Raw genomic sequence first — 26,112 nt, 5'->3', positions numbered from 1 at the left:
GCTTCTAGGTGGAGAGGAAGGATGGTTAATTGCTGGGGAGAGGCAGGGACCAGCAGATAACCAGGGCAAGGGCTTGTCCGGTCCCTTAACAAGCTGTCTCCTGCCTGCCTCTTCCTGGAGAGGCTGCTGTGAGAGGGCAAAGCTGGGCTGCAGGGGACCACGTGGCCCAGGCCAACTGGTAGCAGCAAGCCCCGGCACAGCGGTCAGTAAAGGTGCCATGGAGGGTGGGGTGCATGGGCCTCTAATTAAATGCTGGCCTTAGCTCTCCACCACTCCCTGTGAGGGTCACGCAGCTCCAGCAAATGAGGGCAGGGCCCGTTCATTCATTTCCTGTGAACTCAATTAGCTGGGCAGGGAGGGCTCCCCAGCTGGCCACAGGTTTATTGCTGGCCTCGATGTGTCCTAACATCTCCTTTGTCCCCTTTGATGTGTGGCTTTGTCCAGAAGGACAGGATGCAGGAGGTGGGGGAACACAGGAGCCCTCCAGAACACGGCCTGAGGCGCTGTCAATCAGAGGGTGAGTAATTACCGCTCTGGAGGAATCTGACACTAACCTGATCCTGAAGAGCCTTCTCAACGCTGTCCCATGTCTATGACAAGCATTTTATAAGGCTCCCTCATTTTCCTGAAAGGAAATTTATAGGTAACAAAAGCGACCTATGTGCATCATTTCCAAACATAAGGCTCTGACCACAATCCACAAGGAAAATAAAGGGAAAGCGATTTTTAATAAAGGGAGATTTCAACATGAAATTTCTGGAGCACATCCATCAAGGAGACGCACTGCAGCAGCCAGATGCCTGCACCTTGACACCGTTCCCTGGGAGGGTGACAGCTACAAATGCGGTGGGTGGGCGGGTGGCATTTGCAATTCAGATGCTTTGGGTGCCACTGCCATTAGGGATGGGATTTTCAGAAATAAGGACTCTTGGAAAAGTTCTGCATTCACTTATAATATTCCCTCCATTTTCTTACCGCATAACAATTCCTGGGAAATCCAGGATATATTAAAACCGCAAAAACTCTCAGTATTTGTATACAAAATAGACTCAGGTAACAGTAAACAAAAACCCCCACTTGATGAATAATCTGGGAGGAAATTCAGAAGCCACGTGGGATGCTGGGCAATTTGGGGACCAAATGGGCTCTCTGTGCCAAGCAGGCATCCAAGTCCTTGGTCCCTGCCCTGGGGAAGCCCCCCCACGCCACGCCCCCGGCCTTGTCGCGGCCAGAGCCGCCTTCGCCCACGCCAACCCCTAGGGGGCGCTGTGCCGCCTGAGAACCTGCAGGTGAGCGCGCCTTCCGCGATTTAATCCATCCCCAGGTGCCTGCCGCAGCCTGCCCGGCGCTTTCAGCTATTAGTTTTCAAAAAGCAGAGTTAATCATCCACCTATGAAATCTAGGCCCCCTGCCCTGTTGGCATCCGAGCTGGGCACAGACAAGGCAGAGCCCAGCCCTTCCTGGCGGGCTGGGCGTTTCCCGCCTGGGCTGCTCCTGCCTCCCTGCACCTCCCTGCACCTCCCTGCGCCTTGATGCATCGATCCTGTGTGCGCTGGACGTGGCCCGATGGGGTCCCCGGGTGCTACCCCTGCCCCCTGTCGCAGGATGGCTTGGGAAGGCGAGGGAGGGCAGATCAGGGCCCGGTGAAGGGGAACAGATCCGCCAGCGGGGCCGCGTGAGTCAGGCTTGGCACACAGCCTGGAGCGTGGTGAGGGCCCCAGAAGCATCTTTATCATGTTGATGTCGTTATATTCTCTGAGACGTAGGAGGGCACATCCCAGCCAAAAGAGATTCTGCTCGAATTAGGCTCTTGGGCTCTCCCACAGACCTTTCTGCAGTGACAGAAGCGCTCCTGTCTGCACCATCTAGCATGGTCCCCACATCTACTGAACACTTGAACGTGCCTTCTGTGCTAGGGAAATTGAAATTTTAATTTGATTTCATTTTAATTAAAGTTAAGTAGCTCCCTGTGGCCAGCAGTCAAGCTGAGTCGCGGGGCTCTAGTCTTAACTCTTCAAGTCCCCGGGAGCCACAGTGGAACGTCATGTGCCCTCTGGACCCCTCGCAGGGCCTCTGGAGGTCTGGCACCCACCACGGTGGTCCTGCCCTTCACTTTGGCCTCCACAACCATTCTAGTGCCCAGTGAAGCCAGGGTCCTTAGGAGACCAACAGTGGGAAGGGAACAGAATGTGTGGAGCTGGCGGCTGGGTGGCCACACCGAGGACTGAAACTGGGCCTTACCGAGCCCTGAGCAGCTGCTGGCCTGCAGGGTCAGCTCCAGCTCAACACCAAGGCTCCGAGGCCTCCATGGAGGTTGGCGTGGGTCAGAACCAGCTGCGCTGGCCTGAACTGCATCCCCCACCAAACACATGGACAAGTCCTCAGCCCAGGGACCTGCAGAGTGACCTATTTGAACCATGGCCTTTGTGACCTTGCAGGATCAGGGTGGGCACTAAGGCAGTGGCCAGGGTCCCTATGAGAAAACGGAAATTCGGACACACACTGAAATGGCCACATGAAGAGGAGGAGACAGGGAGAGGAGGGGGCCATGGGAAGCGAGGCAGGGTCTGCAGTGAAGCAGCCACAAGCCAAGGACACCTGGGCCACCAGGCGCTGGAGGAGTCAGGATCAGATTCTCCCCAGAGCCAGCGTGGCCCGCGGACACTCGACTCTGCCCTCTGGCTTCCAAAGCTGTCGGAGAATGAATGTCTTTTGCTTTGAGACTTCAGCTGGTGGCACTTTGTTTCTGCAGCCCCAGGAAAGCCAGAGTCGACCAGAGGGCGTTGGCTGGACTAAGACAGGACCTCGCCCCAGCCTCACAGCCCTGTGTGGAAGGTGGAGGCTCACAGCAGCTTCCCTTTCCCAGAGGCCACTTCCTCTTCCTCCCACCAGGTTTGTGGGCAGCACTGGTCACACCCTCACTGCGTGTGGCAACACTGGGGTACAGAGAAGGACACTGAGGCCCAGACAGGGTGGGTCTCAGCCAAACTTGCAAGGCAGCCCCAGGCCGAGCGGAGTTCTCTGGACCCCTGCTGCTGCCTCGCTTGCTTGGGGTCTGAGGAGGGCTCGGTCCCCAGAGTTTCAAGACGCTTAGGAGGAAGATGTGTGTAGGAAACATGGCCAACCTGGGTCTCCTGAGGATGCCCCGGGCCAGCCTGGGCCCTGCGAGGGCTGTGGGACCCCATTGAGACCAGATGGCCACGGGGTAGGGGGAGGCTGGGGTCCTGGGAGGCCCCCCGCTGCTTGAGGAGTGTGGGCTCCTTGGGCAGATGGGGAGCTCTGCCCTCACATCAATGGGCTGGAGGGGAGGCAGTGGCGGGCTGGAGGGGAGGCAGTGGCGGGCTGGAGGGGAGGCAGTGGCGGGCTGGAGGGGAGGCAGTGGCGGACGGGGCAGCTGGACAGAAGGAAGAAGAGAGCCGTGTGTGCGGGGTGGGCACTGTGTGCACTTGAGGGGAAGGAAGTGTGCAGGGCACAAAGGCCGGAGAGGAGCCAAGCAAAGAGAAGGCCACCATTGTGAGCACAGAGGCAGCTGCACCGGGGCGCCCAGGGACGGTTCAGTCCTCTCTTCTGTGTGTGTGCAGAAGGGCCGAAGAGAAAGGAGGAAGGCTGAGAGGGGGAGTGGGGGTGGAGAGAAACAGAGAGGAGAAAGGAGCATAGAACACATGGGGCAGGGGCTGCCGGCCCCACCAGGAGCATGCGCACACATCCACCCACCCTACAAAGACTTACTGAGCACCTACTACAAGCCAGCACTCTTCTGGCCACAGGAGCACAGGTGGAAACGGACACAGTCTCTCCTTCCACGGAGCCGGAATTTTAAAAGCAAAACAGTCAAAAAGATGAATAGGTACAATATAAAATCAGTTCTGGGAAGAGCCAGGGGGCGGTCAACAGAAGCAAGAACCCGGGTAGGGAGCATGGGAGGTGTCAAGATGTCATTTATCATGGGAGAACGGACAATAAACAAATCCACAAATGTGTTCAGGTGGGGTCAAGGGCTCTGAAGGGAAAGAAAGCAAATAAGAGACAGAGCGGGGTGAGAGGTACAGAGGCGGTGTGAGGACAGTGTCACAAACAGCAGAGGAAGACACCTGAGCTCTCACACCCTGAAGCCAGCACAGCAAACGAGTCACGCGCGCCTGCCTTCAGGTGGAGTAGATGCCGGTGCCCTGTGTGTGTGAGTGTGTGTGTGTGTGTGTGTAGGGTGGGTGGTGGCTGGTGCACCAGCTTCACCAATGTCCCAACATCCCGCAGGGGCAGGTGTCAGGGTGCAGAGGCTATGCAGTGAGGGTGGCCACCCTGGCTGCTGGCCAAGTCCAGGTCCTCAGCTGACCTCCCCCCACTCCAGCTCTGTGGGAGGAGAAGAGTGAAAATAATTGGGTGCTCAGGGCCAAATCTGAAAACAGGCTCCAACTGGCAAAGCCCAGGCTTGTAATGAGGGATGTGCTCCCCTCGCTCCCCAGGAACATTCTAGAACACATGGGGGAGGGGCGAGGTCAGCACTGGCCACAGAAGCCGGGACGGGAAACCACCTGGGAGCCGGCGGCTCAGATGGTAACACGGCGCCCCCCGGAGGGGTAACTGGGTTCTCCGGCCTAATTTACCAGAAAGTACCAGAAAATGAGCTTTTCCTCCAGCCTGAGATGGGCAGCCCAGCAGGCCCGTCCTCCTCATCCTTCCCTCCACTCGGGGATCCCGGGCCCGGGGAGAACCGGCTCCACGGGCTGAACCGGGGACAGGCAGCTAAGCTAATGCGCTCACTCAGGCTCTCTCCACGGTGATTGGCTCAGAGGCTGGCACGTGACTGGAGCTGGTCCAATCAGAATCTCACGACTTCTGCAATCTGGGGAAAGACGCGTCTTGCTCCTGCAGGATGTGATTGAAGGGGCCGGGGGCCGGTGCCAGCCACTGTCTCCAGACCTAGGCTCCTCCTGGACACACCGGCCTCGAGCTTGGCAAGGAAGGCCTTGGGCCTTTCTATGAAGTCACGACACTTCTTTCTCCGCAGTGCAGGGGATTGCACAGAGGGCCTCAAGCATGCTACGCACGTGCTCTACCACCAAGTAACATCCCCAGCCCAAATCACCACGCACTTGAACCACGGGTCCAGATTCTGCCTGAAGCACCTAAATCTCTTTAGTTGAGGGAGGAAAAAAAGAAAAGAAAAGAAAAGAAAAATTCCATAGCTTGTCCAAACAGTCGCAGTTGAGGTTTCTGTCGCTTGATCTGAAGTGATTTACTGGTCACTAGAGGTGGGGCTCCTTGCCACGTTTCGTTCCCCATGTGCAATTATTGTGACATTTACTAAACACGGCCGAGGCCGTCTGTGTGATGCTGGGGTACTTGTGTGAATCGTCATTGTCACCACGACACTTCTCAAGTGCTTACCACATGCCAGTCACTGTCTTAAGAATTCACAAAACCCTCTGAGCCAAGTAACATCATCTGTGATTGAGGTAACCAAGACGTGGAAGCTAAATAACGCATCCAAGTTTATAGAGCCTGAAGTGGCAGAGTTCAGACCTGAACCGGAGCCAAATGCCTGCTCTCAACCACTCTGCAAAGAACAGGGAGGTATCCACACCCTGAGAATCCTGCAGGACCTCGATTTGAGGACCTACCCGTGAGAACAGTCAGGGCAGCAGGTGGTCACCTGATGAAATGTGATGAGGGGTGACTACATACATTCTGTAAAACCGGAGGATGTCATTTATCCTTCCAAGATTCAAGTCACTGAAGTTACAGGAAGCCACATCCAGAAAGATCCATTAACAAATTGATATTTATCCTGCTTAAACTTAGCATCCCTCACTTCATCCTGTGTCAATCTCTACTGCAAACACGGGAAACATGAAGCAAGATGATTGCAAGATGAAATTGCTCATCTTTTAAAAGATGCAGGGTTTTGTGAAATTAATTAAAGTGATGCCGGAGGACAGCTTGAAACACAGGTAAATCCACTGACAAATAATAATCTGGCCTGGGAGATAAGTGAAGAGGAGACTATTGAGAGGGGTGATGAGGTAATAAGCTCTCCACTGGGGAAAATTCAAATGTCAAAGGATTAAGAGAAGCCCCAGGAAAGATGGATCAGACCCTCAAACACTCTGGCAAAGGTGACCTTCTTTGAATCCACTGTGAAAACGGAAGGCGGAGTAAAGGATGTCACTGTGCTACCATTTAAATTTGTTGGACTAATTACACTCCTCCCAATAGACACTTCACCAACTCATTTCCTTAAACAACCATCCCAGGGTGTGGTGGTGCACACCCGCAATCCCAGCAACTGAGGAGGCTGAGGCAGGAGGATCATAAGTTTGAGACCAGCCACAGGAAGTTATCAAGGTCCTAAGCAACTTAGCGCCCTTTCCCAAAATAAAAAATAAGGCTGGGCACCATAGTGCATGCCTGTCATCCCAGTAGCTTGGGAGGCTGAGGCAGGAGGATTGGGTGTTCAAAGCCAGCCTCAGCAACGGTGAGGCACTAAGAAACTCAGTGAGACCCCGTCTCTAGATAAAATACAAAAAAGGGCTGGGGATGTGGCTCAGTGGTCAAGTGCCCCTGAGTTCAATCCCCAGTACAACCCCCCCCCCAAAAAAAAAATCCCATTAGTTATAATTAGAGCCCAGCCTCTGTATTATAAGATATAACAAAGTTATTTTCAAAGTTTTGTTGTTTCATTTCTTAAAATAAAACACCTAGGGGCTGGAGTTGTGGCTCAGTGATAGAGCACTTGTCTCGTACGTGTGAGGCCCTGGGTTCGATTCCCAGCACCACATATAAATAAGCAAATAAAATAAAGGTCCATCAACAACATTACTATGGTTCAGGCTTCATTTTCCCTCAGTATCCATTTCATTTTTCTCTCAAAGTAAATGAAGTTTCAGCGGGGCAAATGCCCACCCAGAGTGAGGACTGTTTCCCAGATGCCTTTGCAGCCACATGTGCCCATGTGACTGGCTTCTCACCAATGGGAAAGAAGGAATCTGAGTCTTGGACCTATAGACCAAGCTGGGTCCACCAGAGCAGCAAGGATTTTAAATTGAGATATCATCTTAAATCCCACTCAATCAATCCCGAGGCACCTGCAGAGATGTACAGTTTAATATGGATCAAGACCCTGCAGGGACAATTGACCTTCTGTCCTTGGGGATTAAAATCTTACTATATAACTAAATGTGTACCATGAATCACATTGAAGGGATTCTGAATTCGTTACAATTTGTTCTTGTCATTTTCTCAATCGACAGTGTAACTTAGTATCATACAATTAAAATGTTTTTACCTTAAACAGCAACATAAAACTCAAATCTGAGCTTCTTAGTGCCAGGGTAAAGAGGAAAAATATACAGGAAGCTCTTGCTTATTAGTAATCAGGAGCACACCCGTTCAAAGTGAACAGGCGTTTTCAGGTTCTGAGTTCTAACATCTATAGAATTGCCCCCATACACGGGGACATTCTAAATAAAATGAATACTTTGTAACACTGCCATTGAACATTCCGATTGTTCTATGGGGTGGCTATTATTCACATTTGACATGTTCCTGTCTTCACTGAGGATATAATAATTAGGTAGAGCTGGGTAGCCAGGTGCAGGGGCGCACACCTGTAATCCCAGAGATTGGGAGGCTGAGGCAGAGGATCACAAGTTCAAGACCAGGCGCAGCAACTTAGTGAGATACCCTGTTTCAAAATAAAAAAATAAAAAGGGCCAGGGGTGAGGCTCAGTGGTAGAGTGCCCCTGGGTCCCATTCCCAGGACCACACAGGTATGCACAAAGTACAGCTGGGCCAAGTCAGTCCTCTGGGAGGCAGATTCTTGGTGATTTGTGTAAGTTCAAGGATGAAGTTTGCAGCATCAGCTTTGAAGAATGTTTATTCCGGAGGTCGCTCCTTTTCTTGGGTCACCTGGGTGATTTTGACCCCTAGCCTTTAGCTCCCCCTGGCATCAGCCCTCAAATGCCACGAGAAAAGCGAGCTTCCTTTCAATGGGCCAGATCCCGCGTCTGCACCACGCCCCGGTCTCCATCCTGATCGCAGCACAAGCACCTCACGTTGTAACTCTGGACAAATCCCTTTCTGGGCTGCGGCCGTCCTGGTCCGCACGTGAGGGGCTGAGAGAACACTTTTGGGGTCTTTACTGTTCTTTTGGCATCCACAAAGCTAACGGTCTCACACGCCTTGTGCAGCCAGGGGTCATGAAAGGGGGCCGTGGGCCACACCTGTCCTCGTTTTCCTTGGCTCACAGCATGCATTTTTAAAACACTGAGTTTTGCCAACATTTTTTTTTTTAATCAGGAGATTTTAGCTAAAATTCAATGTAAAATATTTGCAGTTCAGTGACTGTGCACAGAAATAGCTATGATTTCTGGACCTGAGTGGCAGATGCCTCCTTTCGTAAGGGCCTGAGGCCCTGCTGTAGCCCACCTACCTGCCTCCACCAGCAAGGCCAGGCCCCTCATTATCTGAAGGGGTAGCCCAGGTGACCTTGGCCATGCACAGCCTTCTGCAGAGACCCAGAAACCAAAGGGGTCATGCTCACACACCGGCACCCATGATGCACGGCTGAGGAGGGAGTGGGCCTTCCTGGTTTGCAGCTGGCCCCACTTTCTAGGTGATTCTGGTGGCCGGCTGAGTGTGCAGGAAACGACCCCGGCTTCCTGGCGGCTCCACTGCCCGCCAGCCCACACTGTGGATCAGAAGACGCTGCCCCACCTCAGGCTGTCCTTCCCTCCCGTCCCTCCCAGCCAAACCAACCTCTAGCCACTTGGATGCAGCTCTCCCGGGTTGCAACATTTGGGCCACAACATCTGGTTTCACAGCTGCCTTGGCCCTTGGCCCATGGTGGGGTGTATTTATTTATTTTTTAAAGCAAGCGAAATTAATTGAGTTTGGAGGATTTTGCAACGGGGCTGGAGTGAGAGGCTGTGCTTAAGAACACCCCTATCTCGGCAGCTGGCCCAGCAGAGGCGCCTCTGGAACTCACAGTCCCTCCAGCAAGATAAACAGGATCCTGGTGGTGGCCCGGGGCACTCTGCCCTGCTGAAAGGGGGGCCCTCCCTGGGTAGCTGTGGATGAAAGGCCCAGCACCAGGGTAACCTGAGCCATCCCGGTCGCCCCCATACAGAACCCCAGATCCTACATCTCTTCAAATCTCGCCCATGTCAAACTGTCCCCCCACCCCATGGCTTTAAATAGCAGAAAACAAACTTTTGCCTGGGACTCTGTGGTCTCCCTGGAATACAATATTTTAAACGGATTTTTTTTCCCGACCCCAGGGCCTTGTGCATGCGAGGTGACCACTCTACCAACTGAGCTCTGTCCGCAGCCGGGTTTTTTTTTTAAGAACTCAACTCTTTTGAAAAGGTCCCTTTATCCCTACTACTGACAAGTCTGCACGTTTCTGATTTCTACACACAGAAATAAAGGCACAACTTTGAAATGGAAGGAAAGCGGTCGGGTGTGCGACCCGGGATGGACCCCTGGGATGGACCTCCGTGCCCGCGCTCACCTGTCCGGTAGCCCGTGCTGTTGAGGTACACGGCGAAGGTGCGGCCCTCGTGCTGCGCCTGCCAGGAGGGCGAGGAGCAGTTCTCGTTGTTGGTGTAGGTGTTGTGGTTGTGCACGTACTTGCCCGTGAGGATGGAGGAGCGCGACGGGCAGCACATGGGCGTCGTCACGAAGGCGTTGACGAAGTGCGCGCCACCCTGCTCCATGAGGCGCCGGGTCTTGTTCATCACCTGCATGGAGCCTGCAAAGGGCACAGAGAGACCGCTGGGGGGACGGCCACCCCGCCCCGTGCTCGAAGGGCACCACAGGGAATCCACAGGGGCAGGGGGGATGGTCCGGCCCAGTCGGGAAATATCCTGGGTCCAGCTGGGCGCGGGGCGCACCTGTGATCCCAGCTACTCTGGAGGCTGAGGCAGGAGGACCCCAGGTGCCCCGCCAGCGTGGGCAGCTTAGCAAGACCCTGCCTCAAAATAAAAAGTTGGGGGGTGTAGCTCAGTGGTGGAGCTTGCTCGCCTGTGCAAGGCCCGGGGTTCACCCCAGGACTGCAAATGAACAAGCGCACCAAAGTCTCTGGCCCCCACACCTACCAGACGTTCACGTCGGGCTGAGTGGAAACCTGTTTTAAAGATCTCAGAATCGCAATGTTTTACATATGAGCTTTTTTTTTTTGGTGGTTGTTTTTCAGGGTATTGATCTATACTGACTCTATTTTTTTGAAAGCAACCACCATGTAAACAGGGGAAAGATGGTATTTTGCTTGGCTTGGAATTTCCCCAAGAATCGTTCACACTTATTGAAATCCCGTCCTGCCAACCCTTGGCCAAACTCCCTGAGTATGTCTCCGCCAAAATGCTCAGCAGTAGTGGTGCTGACTCCTCCTTGGTCCACTTGGAACTCACCCTCCTTCTCTGCCCAGATCTAACCCATCTGTCCGGCTGCACCTCCTCTGGAGCCTCCTGCCCACGCAGCCTTCTGTCCTCTGAGTGCTCATCCGGAGCACGTGTTGCCAGGACCCGTCACATACCCCGGGCAGTGGATGCCCCGTGCCTACTCCTGTTTCTCCACGAGGCTGGAAGCAGAGTTAGGTACTCAGGAAGGAAGGGGATGAACGTGGGCAAAAGCCATTGCTCTGCCCATGGCTGGGTCCCCAGCACAGCCACTGTCGGGGCACACAGCAGGTGCTCAACAGCTGCATGATGAGGGGATCCTATGGCTACACCCACTGAGCAGACCTGGAGGGAACAGTCCGCACAAATCCCCTTTCTCCCTCCTATGGCCACCCGTGGGTTCTCCCCTTTCCTTGTAGCTCTTAGGGTCTATGGTGGGTTGAACGGTGGTCCCCCAAAGGACCAGGTCAAACCTAACTCCTGGAATCTGTGTGATCTCATTTGGAAAAAGTCCCAGACCCGGAGGTGAGCGATCTGGCTGCCCCAGGCGGGTGCCAAGTCCAACCCAGGTGTCCACGTAGGAGACAGAAGCTGAAGTCACAGACACTGGGCAGGCTCTGACGGGGAAGGGGCGGCCTAAAGCAAGGAGCCGGGAGGACCCCCCATCCCCACCCCCGCCCCCGAGCCTGGAGGCCCGGCCCTGCTCACAGGTTCGTTTTGGACTTGGGCCCTGGGGGCTGGGGACAGTGAACGTTGCTGCTCTAAGTGCCGGCCACTCCTCAGGACAGCATTGGAGCCAGCAGGGTCTATCTGGCTTGGAGCCTCCGGCCCTAGGGAGAGCGTGAACCCAGCACCTCCTTAGAGATGGGACAACAGGTGTGAGGCCTCCCTCAGGGCTTGAGTGGGAGGAGATTTAGACCTCTTTGCCCCATCTCTCTGCCAGATGGGGGAGGAACAGAGCCAGGCCTCCCCCAGGCCAACAGATAATACCGCTGCTCTCCAGAGCTCGGCCTGCCACTCGGTTTGCCACTGCACTCAGATGGCCCAGATCCCTTCCTGTGGCCTGGAAGACCCCTCGTGACCCCACCTGCCTTCCTCTTTCTCTGACCCCCCTCTTGTTCACCTTGGTTCGCCTACATTGGCCACCTGGACATTTCTTAAGTGCTGCAGGCTCGATCCTGCCCCAGGATCTTTGCACTGGCCGTCACCTCTGTTCAGGGTTCTCTTTCCAAGACTCGGCTTCAGTTGGCCAAGCCCATCATTCAGGTCTCAAACTATTGGTGCCCTCCAGCTCTGACTGGTGGGCAACTGTAGGGTCTGCTCTAGGTGTGGAGCCTCCGCCTGCAGGGGCTGGAGGAGTGGGTTCCACGAGAGCCGCCTTAGCGCCTGGTGCTACTCAGCAGCCTGAAGTGGGGCTGAGGCTGGCAAGGCCCAGGGCTCTGCCCTACCCCAGCCGGGAGGCTTCATTTGCTTGTGCTGAGCAGCACCAGCCGGTTACAGGAGCCTGGTGAAGCCACTCCTCCTGCCCCTCGGGCGGGGGGACTTCACTCCTGGCAGAAATCCTAGTGCCCGTCAGTCACAGCTGGGGCCCCTTGGGATCTCCTGGGAGGACCTGTGGCCCCAAGACAGACATTCTTTCCTTACAGTCAAGCACCCTACTTTCACGTATTAATCTGTCCTCCTTATTTGTTGCCTGGAAAGAGCTAGAACATCAGTGCCAGGGTCATCGCCTATTCCACAGCTCTGGCCCCCAGCTGGAGCTTGCTGGGAGCTCAGTAGCTACTCGGTGAATATTTCTTGGGTGCACGGATTTTGTGCACCTGGTTCACAACCTCAGGAAAAAGGATGGAGCGGCTGGCAGTGGGCGCCCAGCCTCTCACCCCCCGGAGACCACACGGGGACAGAAGATGGTCCCACCACCCACCAGACCCTCTTGCGGAGACGCTGGGGAGGCCCCCCTGAAGGCCCCCAGGGAAGTGGCACTGGGTGCAGCCCTGGTGGAGGCCCCCACGCGGTGGGCCCCTTGCTTATTTTAATGGACTCGGAAGCCTGGTCCACTGGCTCCGTCCCCTTTGCGCCCGGCGGGCGGCCCCTGAAGTGCCCCTTCCCCACACTCCCCCTGCCCGAGCCAGTGCCCGAGGGACCCTGGTATCTGCACCTCAGAAGTGCCCCATGCTGGGCCTCGCCCAGGGACATCATCTGCTTTACTCAAAGTGCCACAGCCACCAGGCCCTCCAAGGCCACATCTGCAACACACAAACATGATCGGACCCCCATGTGGATGGCCAGCGCCGGGGAGACCTGGGAGACGTGGCCACAAGAACTAAAAAGGCCAGTTCTTCATGTTTCAACCGAGGCCGGGCCGCCAGCCCAAACGGACTCTGTCCAACACAAACCTGGGGACATGCAGAGAAAAACAGACCCGGCTTCTTTCCATGACTGAGCCTTCCCTCCTCGCTGGGCCAGGGGTGAGGTCACCCTGACACCTCTCTCTGTGACGGATGACCAGGGGCCCCTCCCCCACCCGTGGGACTTAAATCCAGCCCCAGACCACACACTGCCAGAAGCCAGTCTCCCGGGGACGCTCCATGCCCACCGGCTCCTGACGGCTTGGGGGGCTCCCCGTGTACCAGCTACGCCGTGATTCAATATTTTTCTTTAAAGTGATGTTAAAAAAACCCCTTTGATTCCAGGTAGCTGTGAGATCATGGAATTAACGCGCAAGTTCCACAGTTTTGACGCACAGTACAGTAAGCTGGCGGGTGGTGAGAGCGGTGTTGCTGGCCTGCCCACAGACCTGTGTCCTGCAGGGCCGATGTCCCAGGCAATGCTAGGCAGCTGCTCTGAGTTTAAGTCCCGTCTCTCGCAGCGTTGGGCCCCAGGGCTCACAGGGGCTGCGCAGGCACCGGCCTCAGGGCTGCAGCCCCCCCCCCCCCCCCCCCGCCACTGCTGGGTGGAGGGGTTCACGTCTGCCCACGTCTGAGGCCTGGAGCGCTGGGAGCGGTGTGAGCGCTCCCCGTGAGACAGACCCCTGTGGCCCAAACCCGGTGGCAGGGGAGGTGCCGGTTTTGATGGATAACCACTGAGACGATGCGGAGGTTTGTTTTCTTGAAACCACAGGTAAACAAGCGGCGTCCGGTGGCGGGGCCTCCTTGGGAAAGTGGTGGAGGAAGACTGGGGTGGCGGGAAAGGAGCAGGAGCCAGTTTCTCAGGTCGGGATGCTGCCTGGCCACCACCGTCTCTTGCCTGGACTGCTGCCGTGGACTCCTGGTGGGTCTTCCATCTCTGCCCTCGTCTCCCTTGCTGTGCCCTCTCCTTGGTGACCAGAGGGCTCATCCCGACACATTCTATCACATCGCCGAATCCTCGGCTCCAATTCTGGCTGCTCATCTCGCCCCGAGTGAACGCCGAAGCCCTTCCTTTGGCCTGCGGTGCCCCTGAACCCTGATCTCCCCCCCACCACCCCTGTCCCTCTCCCTCACTCTGCTGCTCCAGCTGGCCACGCTGACCTTGTGCTCCCCAAATGCACCAGGCACAACCCTGCCGCAGGACCTTTGCACCTGTTGCTTCTCGGCCTGGACTCCATCCCTCATGGCCTCCACGTCTCTGCAAATAGCTCCTCCTCGGCAGGCTCTCGGAGGGAGCTGAAGTCGCTCCCGCTCCCGCTCCTCACTCCCGCTCCTCGCTCTTGGCACTCGGTGTGAGCCGTGAAGAGAAATGTTCCCGGGAGCCACACGGGCTGCAGATGGGAGGCTGCCAGTGGGAGTGGGCGTGGGGAGTGGGGGGCTTTCTCTGAAGTATCTGAAGATGCTCAAGGCAGACCGCGGGCCGCACGCAGCGGGAGACCCTCTGGAAGCATGGGGGAAGAACTGACCACCACTGGCCTCACAGTGCACCCTGCTGTGGCCTTCCCCCTACCTGGGGAACAGATGACCTGGCTCGGAGTGACCCCCAGGGTCTGCTGGGCCAGGGCCCCTCTGCAGGTCACCGTGGCTACACCTGGGGTCACCGTCCCAGGCCACAGCTGGACCTGCCCACGTAGGTGCTCAGTCAGGTCTTGTCAGTGGCGGGGCTGGGCCCCGGGTAGAGCGCTGGCCTGGCACGTGTGAGGCCCTGGGCTCATTCTCAGCACCGTACAGGCCACAAACAAGTAAAGGTCCATCGACGACTAATAAAAGAAAGAGTACGGTCCTGGCTCCTATTTTAAAAGCGAGGCCATTTCCTGGCCTCCTTGCTTCACGGGTCCCTCCTCCCTCATGGAAAGCGTCCCCCTGGGAGGCAGGTCGGCCTCGGTGCGCCATGACGGCTGGACGCTCTGTACAGCCACATCCTTCCGCCTTGAGTCGCCTTTTCCTTCTGATTTGAAAAGGACTTTAAGACCCGGGCGATTCACGGGCCTGAGGAGACGTCGCTCTGGGTTTTCCATAAAATCTCTATCCCGGGCTCCTCTCGGGGAAAGAAAGAAAGAGACCGGACAACCTGCCTGGGCCGCGGCTCGGTCCCTTTGGCTCGGCTGGTGCCGGGACACAGCAGCCCGGCTGGGGTGCGCTCAGCCTCGGCCCCTGCGACGGCTCAGACCCAGAGCCATGAACTCGCACCCGGAGCCGAGGGCCCGCACCCGGAGCTGGGCCGGCGCCCCCTCCTGCTCGGCCTCCCCGGAGGTCGGGGGCAGAGCCCCTCTCCTGCCGGCGCCAAGTCCACGGTCTCCGGGAAGTGGGAGGGGCCGGCTGGACGGGGCCTGTCTACCCCTGGCCCAGAGCAGCTGGGAAAGGCGGTCGGTTTCTGATGACCCAGACACGGGAACGGCTTTGGTGCCCATGTCACGTGCCTGCCACCTTCGACCTGCTCCCAGGGTTCCAAGCTGAGGGAAGGACATCAAGGGCCACCCGGCACGGGGCAGCAGAGCGGGTGGGACGTGACACCACCCACTGGGCCTGTCCCCGACTCACCCCTCAGGTTTGCATGTTAAGAGTGTCCCGATGAACCCCCGCGGGGCAGCCACTCCCCAGGTCTAGACTGAACACGGCCCCTCGGCCGACTTTGGGTCATCCTGAGGTGGCATCTGGTACCCAAAGAATGACGTGGGAAAGGCGCACACCTGTGGCCTCCGCTCCTCTCTCTGTCCTAACAGCAGTGGACCCTACGAGGTTCCTTTGACTGTGAAGCTGTGGGCGGTTCTGGAATGTTCCGTGTCGCCATCCCAGGAGGAAGGGAAGGGCTCTGGACGGGGGAGGCAGGGTGAGGGTGACGTTTCTGCTTCCTGGGCCTCAGTTCCCGTATCTGCAGTTGGGCGACCGACGGGTCCCCTTCATAGGGTCTTCTGGACCCTGGTTGGGAAAAGCGACGTGAGTTTCCGTTCGCTGTTTGGCGCAGACAAAGTCCTCAGTTCACAGCTGGGAACCTGCTCGCGACGGCGCTCCCCGGGGCCTGAGTTCACGGCCGAGCCCCTGCGCCCTCCTGCCCGCGAGATCTGAGTCGGCCTGGAAATATCTTGAAAATCCAATTGGGGATGATTTTTTTTTAACCAACCCATCAATCCAGCTTTCTGGATTTGCTTGAAGACCTCAAGGTCTCTGCGGGCCACACTGGGTGACATCCAGGGCCTCCTTTAGCAGGCCCCCCGCCAGGCCCCTTCCCTCTCCGCAGTACCTGCCTGGCCCTGCAGGGGGCAGGCTGAGGACGGCAGGCCAGGGGTGACCAGGACCCTGGGGTTAGCAGCCCACTGCTAACCTTGGTGACTTTCCATCAGCCCTGCACGAAAATCCAGACCCTCTCACAAGGCCGGCCAGGGCCACGTGATGTCCCCACGTCCTGCCACTCTCCCCTTCACTCCCTAGGTCCTGCCACCCATCTCCAAATCCCCGGCAGGGCTGTGTCTGCCACAGGACTCTTGAACTTCTGTCCCTCCCCAGGTTTGCCCGTGACCAGCTCCTCATGGCTCAAGGGGTCACCAGTGACAGGACGCACCTCGCCAGGCGCTGCAGCGGTGCCGGCCCTCGCTCTTCACCTCCGGTGCGGTCGATGCCCGTCACACCCGCCACCCTCCTCCTCCACTGGCCCCACCCTTACTTTTCAGGGCTGGGGAACAGCATGGCCAGGCTCCTGTGGCTCCTGGTGACAGCCGTCAGTGGCCCGTCCCCAGGTCCCCTGGTCTGCAGGTGTGGAGAAGTAGCTTCAGGGCCCTGCGCGTCCCCAGTGCTCCCCCACATTTATTCACCCTCTCGCAGAACACGGTCAGACCCGCCTTGAACCCAGCCTGCGCGCCCGGGCTCCTTGGCGAGATCACGCAGCTGGGTAAGTCAGCTGTGGCCGCTGCACGGGATGAGGCCGGGGCTCCTTGAACACAAAGGCCCAGCCTCATTGCCTTTCTGCTTCCTCCTGTCTGTGGCCTGGAACGCAGTTGTGATAGCCGGAGCCCCAGAAGCCATTCTGAAGCACAAGGTGACCTTGAAGATGGAAGCCAAATTCCAAGGTGAAGGAGCAGAAAGGCGAGGGCCTGAGTCTGAGAACCTTGGAGTCTCCAGGCCCACGCTGCGCGGCCAGCCCCAACCTTCCATGTTATCAGGAGGCAGCTCCGTGCTGTGTAAGCAGCTACACTTACAGTCTCTTTTACGTGCTGCCAAAGTCGCTTCCAGAATCCAAGAGATTCCCCCAAGTGTTCCTGAACTGAAAAACAGAAAGTCCTGCAGGAATGTGCTCGGAGAGGCGCGGGCGGCGGGCCTCCTCCTCCGCTAACCTGTGGCCACACGCTCTGCTTCCTGCGGTGAGTGGATCTCAGGGAGGCCGGGCTGCAAGTCACCGTGACCTGGGGGCTGGCCACAGGGAGGGCCTGGCGCTCCAGGCTGGGGGGGGACGGGACATGGGGGACTGGGGGCTGCCGAGCCCCACACCTGCTGTTTTCAGGACCCACGCCCTGAGGCTGGCCAGGGCCTCCGACCCGGTGAAGGCCAAACCACAGGGCTGCACACAGCTCCCTCGTCCCCACGCCAAGCCGGTCCCCCGCGGCTCCCCAGCTCTGTAGGGGGGTCCACCCTCGCAGTCTCCAGGTCCACACCCTGAAATGACTCTTGGTCCTCTCTCCCGCACGTCACACCCGCCAGCACGTCTCGTCCGCTTGTCCTGTGGGATGGCGGTGTCCGTCTTCCTCTCTGGTCTGACCGTCTTGTGCCTGGACCTGGCCAGCAGACTCCCTGCTGGGTCCATCTTGCACCAGGACCTTCGCAGCAGCCTCCTTAATGGACGCCCTTCTTATCCATTCTTCACGGAGTAGCCAGAGGGTCAGAGTAGTCAGGCTACGTCCTTCTCTGCCTTCCACCTCACCCAGAAAGCCGAAGTCCTCCCCTGGGTTCAAGGATCATGCCCTGCATGATGGACCCCAACATTACCCCTTCTCCTCCTGCCCCCCCACCGGCTCACACTCCACCACCCTGCCCTGGCCTCTCTGCAGCTCTGCTAACCTGTGGGAAAGTTCTGCCCCAGGGCCTTTGCACATCCTGTTCCCTCTGCCTGGAACCTCTTCCCAGGGATCCCTTTGGCTGGTGTTCCTACCTTCTTTGCTCGGATGTCCCTTCTCAAGGAGGCCACCCTTTATTGAGCCACATCTCTCTCCTTGCTTTATCCTGGCCACTTTCCACTGTCCCATGTGCTCTGTATTTACATGTCTTATTTATCGGCTTTGGCACCAGGATGTGAACAAGCGGAGATTCTGTCCACTTCGGGTGCTGTTGGATCCCCTCTGGCACACAGTGGGCACCTGCACACCCCTGATGGATGAACCAGTCTGGTCTGGGTTGAGCCTCGCTGCAGACACCATGTGCAGGCAGGAGGAGGGTCTCCCCGATTCGACTCCACACGGGCCCCTCTCCTCCTTCTGGCGCTGGCTCTTGGTTCTCCTGTGCGGAACCGCGCCCGTCCGCCCCACTCCGCGTGGTTCCCGGGCTGCAGGGTGATCGGGGCTGCCCCAGCACTGGTCCCATCCTGCCCAATGGTTCACGGTTGACCAGATGTCCCAGGAATCCAGGCCGAGAGACTCAATCTGGGGACTTCGTTGGCACTTGTGGGAAAAGCTCCCTCAGCACAGGGATGGCTTCCTAGAGTGCCACCTGGGTCTGCAATGGTCAGGAGTGCCCTGTGGTGGGCAGGCCTGAAAAGGAAGCCGACTTGCAGGAAAACAGAGGTCCGGGAGACGGAAGGGCCAATGGCACCCAGGATAGTGCTGCTGGATCCAACTACACCTGAAGCTAAAATAGACTCAGACTCTTTATTCCCATGAGTCAAATAAATGCCCTTTTTAAACTGGCTCAGCTCTGCTAAGTCCCTGACATAGGGGTTTTGACTCATGTGACTTTACATCCAATGGCGTCTCCTTCCCACGGCTCCTTGGCGGCTCCTCTGACCCTCCACTCGGCTGTTCTTTGCACCCATGATGCGCGACTCTGTCCCCAGCACACACAGCATCCGCAGAGGAAGCAGCTACAGTCGACCCGACTGACGGGATCACTCAAGCCCGGGGACATCACATGCCCAGCTCACATACCTGGCTGTGTGCACCCGTGCCCCAGCGGCAGGCTCAACCCTGCTACGTGGTGCCACAGGAGACTCACGCTGGGAAATGACTCCTAAACCTAGCAGCGTCATGGACAAGCAGCACCCCGGGCTCCGGCCCAGGTGGCACCGACGGAGGACGGCTTTGGAGTTGGAATGTGAGCCAGCCACCACACAGGCACAGCCTGCCCGGGCTCAGCCACCACAGGACAGCAGGCGGACGGCATCTCCATTTTACACTCGGGGGAGCCAGGGCACAGAGAAGTCAAGTAACTTTCCCAAAGCCGCACAGCCAGTGCAGAGTGGTGATGGAGCCCAGCCGTCTGGCTAGACAGCACCCAGCCTTGCCCCGACGCTGGAGTGTTTCGAGATGTTCTGAAAAGGCAGAGAGTCCTTCAGAGATGCTTCAAGCTTCTCTCCATGCTTCACCCGGCTTTGGGGGGCCTGATTGGCGTCTACCAGCCTCAGGGAGCCCCGAAAGGCAGTATCTTCCTGCCTGGCCTGGACCTGGGAGAGTGAGCAGGACAGTCCACGCCTGATGTTCTGGGGCTTGAGTCCCACTGTGTCCTTGACCTTCAGGCAGACGCCCGGCAGCAGTGATGTGGCGTGAGTGGGGCCGGAAGGGAAGCCCCGGTCAGCGGGCTCACGGCTTCCCTCGCCTGCTCCTGCCCGCAAGGGGAGCTGACCATCGCCGCTGCCCTGTCCTCGTGATGCAGGCGCACGGCTCCCGGGGGTGGGGGCAGCTTCCTGGGAGCCCTAAACACCGACTGTGCTGTCCCCGAGGCCCTGGGTTTCGCGGCGACTCTGTGGACACTGGTCTTTCTCTGAGGCCCGAATTTCCCGCTTCCCTTCACAGTAATATTCCAGTTTCAAAAACCAAGTCCAGGTGGAGAGGACCCCGAGTGCAGGACCGGATGCAGGAGGGTGGCCGCTCGCTCTGTGTAAGGACCGCGGGGACTGCTGAGCCGTGCCCGCCTGGCCTGGGCTCCCTGAGTTTGGTCTTGGCCGAATTAAACCAGGGAACCCGGCAAAGCCCCTGGTTCCGGGCCTCCCTGACCAGAGGCCCCCACAAAGAAACACGGTGGCTGCTGCCCTGGACTCTCCCGGGGGAGGACGGCCACCAGCCCGATGGTCCCCAGGGCTCTTCCCAAATGCCCTGAAAACAGACGGATGATCTGGGTCACTTACTAATTCATACGCCCCTGGAGCCAGCTCCCGGGGCACGTGACACCTCTGAGGAACAGCTCAGGTTAGATGCACGCCGGCAAGGCCTGGGGACGCCAGGGCGGCCGCCCCAGCCTTCAATCAAGGACAGGGACGGGGGCCCTTCTCTCCCGGTCTTCTCTTGCTGGCCTCTGGGCCGGACCCTAATTAGGGTGGACGGCTCTTCTCCGCCCTGGGGCAGGAAGGCAGCCCGGGCCGTCTCCGTGGAGAAGTCGCCGGGCAGAGCTGCCGCATGGGTGAGCAGAAAATAGCAGGTGATGAATTTTTTAGGACCCCCCTCCGCGCGCCAGTTGTGCCGACTGTGAGATAATGGGCTGGCTGTTTGGGAACATGCATTATTGATCCCGCTCTGTCTCATGGCTTATAGAAAGCCATCGGCCCGACTGCCACCTCCCCATCCCTCACCTCCCGAAAGACAGCCTGGTTCCAAAGCCAGGTCTGCCGTGGAGGAGGCCCTGGCTTGCCCGTGGCGGGGAAGGCCGGGAGGCACAGGGCTGTGCCGTCCGTATCGCTGGAGGGGACAGACACGCCACAGAACATGCGACCCCAGGATTCAGCCCTCAGCCACGCTCACTCGCGTGTGCAGCGATCTAACCAACATGCCCCAGATCTGGAAGCAACTCACCACCCATCCCAGGAATCTGGTTAAGCAGAGCAGGGCTTCAGACTTGTGGGTTCAAATTCTGTTTAACTGCATTCTAGCTGTGCAACCTTGGACAAGGGGCTTAACTTCTCTGTTTCTCCATGGGCAAAATGGACAGAGCAGATCTGTACCTGGAGTCAGCCATGGTTTAGTTAGTTCTCCTTCTTACCCTCCCCGTGCACCCACAGCTCCTGTCCTCAGGTTGGCTTATTCTGATGGTTTTATTAAGAGTTGCAGATGCAAGGTTCAAATTGGATTCTGACACCAACCAGCTTGGCTGGCTGCTCAGTCACTCACCTGTCAGCTCCCGCCCCCACATCCAGACGTCGTCCTCGATTCTCCTCCTTCCTAACCTCCGATCCGTCCCTGCCTCTATCTCCCAAGCTCACACCGAGAGGGACCAGGTCTCACCAGCCATGGCTTCTGCCCCCCTCTGGGCCCGCGGTCACCTGCCCGGTCACTGCCCGGCTTCCTGGACAGTTTCTGCTCCTGGAATCTCATTCCACTGTAAGGCCCCAGGGATCTCGGGGGCACTTAGTGAGGTCCTCATCCTCCGCTGCTGTCCATTTCACTGAGACCAACTCGCCAGCCCTCCCCGTGTCCACCAGGCCCCGCTGGCCTGGCCAGGCGGCTCCTGCCCTCCACTCCCGCCCCAGAGCCCTCCCTGTCCTGCAATGACACTGCCCAGTCCCCAGCCCTGGCACAGTGGGCTGTGCGGGGCGGAGGCCGCTGAGTATGTGCTGGGTGAGTGAACGGTCCTCCAGGGCCTCTCAAAGTCCCCAACGTCACCTCAGAACAGCCCGAAGGGCCTCGCGAAGGGAGATCAGGGGCCCTGAGGTCCAGGTGTGCCTGCAAGTCCTCGGCGCCAAATTCTGCTGGACCCCCACCCCGTGGCCGCGGCCCCCAGATGCCCTTATCACCAGCAGCAGCTCCTTCTGACCGCTGCCGGAGCCGGGCAGCACCTGTGTCCAGCTGTCAGCACAAGCTCGGGTCCTGACTGCTGCCTCCTGCCAATTCCTCTCGCACAGAGAAGGTCCTGAGAAGCGTCTGCGCGTGGCCCTCATACGGACCAGGGAGCCGCTGAGTTCTACACTAGAATTTCTTTGGCAGCTAAAAGACTGATTTGGCTTGTGAAGGTTTACCTGGCAAACAACATGCTGTGACGTTTGATGGTGGCCAGAGATAAGGGCTCGGCCCTCACCTGGCCAGTGACCACTCGACGGGCAGTCCTTCCCAGGATCGCAACGCCGTCTCTCTTTATGTTTTACCTCCCTTTTCCAGGCTCAGCCACCTCTGCCTTCCTGGTCCTGCCTCGGGCCTTTGCACATGCTATTCCCACTGGCTGGAACCCGTGTCCCACATTTTCACAACACAGGGTGGTACTGATGATGAGCAGGGAACAACGATAAGGCCAGCACTGAGCAGTGCAGTGGCCTCAAGCCACAGCAGCTGTGAGCACCTGAAAGTGGCTGTGCTGAGACACTCTGGGTGTAAAACACACATACATCATCAAAACCAGCTTAAAAGATGCAAAACGTGTCCTGATTTTTCATATTAGCGGCCTGTGGAAGTGACAGTAGTCTGGATACACTGAGTTAAACAAAACGTTGTTAACTGCACTGTTATCTTCATTGATCTGTCGTCCTGGGGATTGAACGTAGGGGCCCTTTACCACTGAGCTACATCCTTAGCCTATTTTTATTTTGAGAGAGGGTCTGGCTAGTGCCCAGGCTGGCCTCCAATCTGTGATCCTCCTGCCTCAGCCTCCAGAGCAGCTGGGACTAAAGGCGTGCGCCACCCACTGGGCTCAACAGTATCTTTTCACTTTTTTAAAAGATGTGGCTCTTAGAAAACGTGGAATGACACTTCTTATTTGCACCTGATCTGCATCTGTGGCTTGCATTTCACAGCTGACCTTTCGTCTGGGGTGGGGATGGGTCCCAGCTCCCTCCTTGGTACCAAAATCCCTGGAAGGTCCGGGGCTGTCTGTGAAATGGCCCGGTGTCTGCGTATGACCTAGATCACTCAGGACACCTGACTCAGTGTCACCGCTGGGTCACCAGTTGCTAGACTGTCCCGTTTGGGAACAACGTCAAGGTCTGTGTATACTCAGTGTGAAGCCAGCTCCCCTCCCATATTTCTGAGGAGTGGACCTGTGGAGAGGGGTGGGCTGCGTCTCGCAGGACAGCGGGGTTTGCACTGGAGAAAGGACACCCACAGCGACAGTGGACTCCGGGGGGAGGTGGCAGAGGTCAGGGAGTGGCCCGTGAGTCAGTGAGACCCGAAGGCAGAGTCTGGCCCCGGGGAACACAGGTCTGGCTGACCTTGGCCGAGGCCAGCTCTCGGGGGCCTCATTTCTGGAATTTCTTCCTCATACGAATCAAGAAGGGCACAGCTCGGGTGCAAAAGCCCGGGGACCTTGCCTAGGAGGGGGAGGAGTGGGGGACCGCCTGTGGTGGCCGTGGACCCAGCCCAGGTGGATCGGGTGGGGAAAGAGGTGGGGATGGATGAGGCCCTGGTCCTGGCCTGCGCAGGCCCCCAGGAGCGGCTCTGCGGAGCGGACCCGACCCGAGACTCTGCCGGGCGCTGCTCCGTGGCGCAGGGCGAACGCACTTGGACATGACCCAGCTCCCGGCCACGAGAGGACCTGGGGCACCCATCCCGCCGGGGCCTCCCCGGGGCGCCTGCAGCTTACCCAGCTCCACGTCCTGGTCGTCGGTCAGCACCAGGATGATGTTGGGGCGGATGTTCCTGCGGTCCCTCTGGAACCGGCCCTTCAGGCGGTGGGGGGACAGGAAGGCGGCGCTGCCGTCCAGGAGCGGCAGGACGGTGGCGGACAGCAGGCAGAGCAGCAGGCGGGGAGGGGCCATCTCAGAGGGTCCCCGCGACCCTCTGGGGGCGAGGCTGAAGTGCTCTGCGGACGGTTTCTGCTCCCTCTTCACTCACGACCTGGGGAGGAGGCAGGAACCGGGTCAGCCCCGCGCCACCCAGTGCTGCTGTCGTCTGCCTGGTGGCCTGGGCGCGGCTGGCATGGGCCGCTGTCCTGGAGCAGAGCCCGTGGGCCCCTCTGGACTCTGGGGCCACCCGGCTGTGTGGGGACAGCCCTGGCCCAAGGTGGACAGCCAGCTCCTCTGATTCAACCCACAGACCTGGCGCAGAGAAGGGCAGTGGTGGTCCTCCCCAGGGCAAGTGCAGGCCACCTGGCCTCTGCCCGGCACAGGGAGGGGACCACCAGGCACAGGCTGCAGCGGGCCGGACGGGGCTGGACGGGATGGACGCCAGGCTGCCTAGAGCTACGCAGCTGGTGTCCCTGTCCCAGACCCGCCCCTCCCCTGAGTCCCCTGCAGCCAGCAGGTGAGCGGCCATCCTGAGAACCCGTCCCGTGGGCCCGACCCCGGCACCTCCAGGTGGGCACAGGGGCCTCGGGGTGAAGTGGCCGGTGGCAACAGGAAAAGGGGAGCTGGGGGGCTGCCGAGGGAGGAGTGAACTTTCACCTCCCACCGAGACCTCTCCTCCTCTTGACCCCAGGTCATGGGTCACAACAGAGTTGGGGGGCAGCAGTCTGGGCTGCGCGGTCTCTGGCCTCACTAGCTCTCAGCCGCATTTTTACCTCTTGAAGAAATGCGCCTTCAAGCCCCATCCAGAGACAGACCAGGGTCTCGTTGATCAGAGAGCATATGGGTGTGTGCTGGGAAGACACCAAGCACCTTGGAGTTGAGCTGCACCACTCTGCCGTGACCTTGAAGGAGACGGTCTGTCCCTCCTGTCTATGGGGAGAGCCTGGCCACCACCCCAGAACCCCAGCTTTGGGCACCCGGCAAGGCTCCTCTGGGATTCTGCCTGCACCCTCTCCTGGGGACTGCATGTGGCTGGGGGGGGGTCTCCCCACTACCAGCTCCCGCCCCATCCTGCATGCACCCCAGGGCAGCAGGGGATCCTCCCACAGTGACTGGACTGGGGTGAGAGCCACAGGGCCCCAAATCAGAAGGGGCGCGTGCTCCCAGGCTGTGCAAGTTGAAGGTGCTTTTCACCTACAAGAGCCCTCCTGTATCTACCTGCCCAAGCCCCCCCACCCCCACCGCCATGGCTTACAGAATGAAAGTGAACTCCCTGCAGGCCTGGGGAACCTCTCCCTGACCCGTACTGCTCTCTAGCACACGGGCTTCTCAATTCCACCCCAGGGCCTTTGCACTCCCTGCTTTCATATAACTGCTAAGGGTTTCTTAGGGTCTGCATGATGGACTCAGTCTTCTCTGCCAAGTTAAGAGACTCACGTCAGCTCCTTGGACAGGACCGTCTAAGGCGGTGTCCCTGTCCCAGGATCTCTCTGCATTTATCATCCCTTTATTTCCCTCAGTCACCCCCTGGAGGGGAGCCCTATGAGGGCAGAGATGGTCTGTGGTGGCCCCCGTCCCCGTCCCCTGTGTAGTGCCTGCCACAATTCTGCTGGAGTCCTGTGAGTCCTGCGGCTGCGGCGGCTGCTGAGCTGGGCAGGGCCACCCAGGAGCTGGGCCTCCGAGGCTCAGAGGCCGGTCACGGTGGCCCTGCCCCAGCCACCCTCCAGCCAGCCACTCTGGGTCCCCGGGCAGTGCTCTCACGGGACAGCCCCAGGCAAGGTCCAGGGCTGGGCACTTGGCCCTCCTGTAATGGCCACCTGCCCCGTCCTGAGAGCCAGGGCTCCTGGTGTGGGGGGACGAACCCCGGCCTCAGCCTCTTCACCTGCTGAAACCCGGGTCTCTGCCAGCCGAGCCCTGCAGGACGGTCTGCGGGGGCCTGTTCTGTGCCACCTCGGGCGACGGCGGAGATAGGAACTCAACACCTCTGTGCCTCAGTTTCCTCATCAGCAAACTGGGCTGGAGGATGAGACCCGTCCCTCGCTGCTGAGGCTGGACGGCACAGGGAGGGCCTGCCTAAGCTTCACCAGGCCACGTGGCCACCCTGCAGCCTCCCTCAGTCCAGGACCCCCGCGACAGGCGCTACCATCCCCATCTCACCAGAAAACGGAGGCTTCTCAGGGCCCCACCAGCGCCCACAGGGAGCCTGCACCCGGGTCCCCCGACTGCCTGCGCCAGCTCCCCCAGCCCCCTCCCAGCTTCTCGCATCAGACAGCGCAGGGCCATCTCGCGGCTCTCGCTGGGAACGTCCCCAGGCACCTCTTCAGATGGCCTCATTTTAAACTAAAACTACGAGGCACATTTCTGAAGAAAGATCGTGCCCGGGCACCAGTGGAAACGACGTCCCTTCCCCGCCGAGCTGCTCACACCACGACGCAGGGCACAGGGGGGCCCTGCAAAGCCCCCGAGC

The 26,112-nt window shown here is 58.6% G+C and overlaps 1 protein-coding gene across 4 annotated transcripts in view; it reads right to left on the bottom strand.

Moving 5' to 3' along the window:
- The window catches only part of Sulf2 (sulfatase 2), an 84,012-nt gene that overhangs the window by 39,470 nt on the left and 18,430 nt on the right, over nucleotides 1-26,112 (bottom strand). For all 4 annotated transcript variants that reach the window (XM_027954217.3, XM_071609036.1, XM_071609035.1 and 1 more), the window contains exons 2-3: nucleotides 23,504-23,757; nucleotides 9,512-9,751 (exon numbers count right to left, since the gene is read on the bottom strand). In XM_027954217.3, coding sequence (XP_027810018.2) covers nucleotides 9,512-9,751; nucleotides 23,504-23,678 — 415 coding nt within the window. In that variant the 5' untranslated portion in view covers nucleotides 23,679-23,757. The remainder of the gene's footprint in view (nucleotides 1-9,511; nucleotides 9,752-23,503; nucleotides 23,758-26,112) is intronic.

This window comes from Marmota flaviventris, chromosome 2 (genome assembly GCF_047511675.1).
Source record: "Marmota flaviventris isolate mMarFla1 chromosome 2, mMarFla1.hap1, whole genome shotgun sequence".
Lineage (NCBI taxonomy): Eukaryota > Metazoa > Chordata > Mammalia > Rodentia > Sciuridae > Marmota > Marmota flaviventris.
This window is presented reverse-complemented; position numbering and strand designations above follow the sequence as displayed.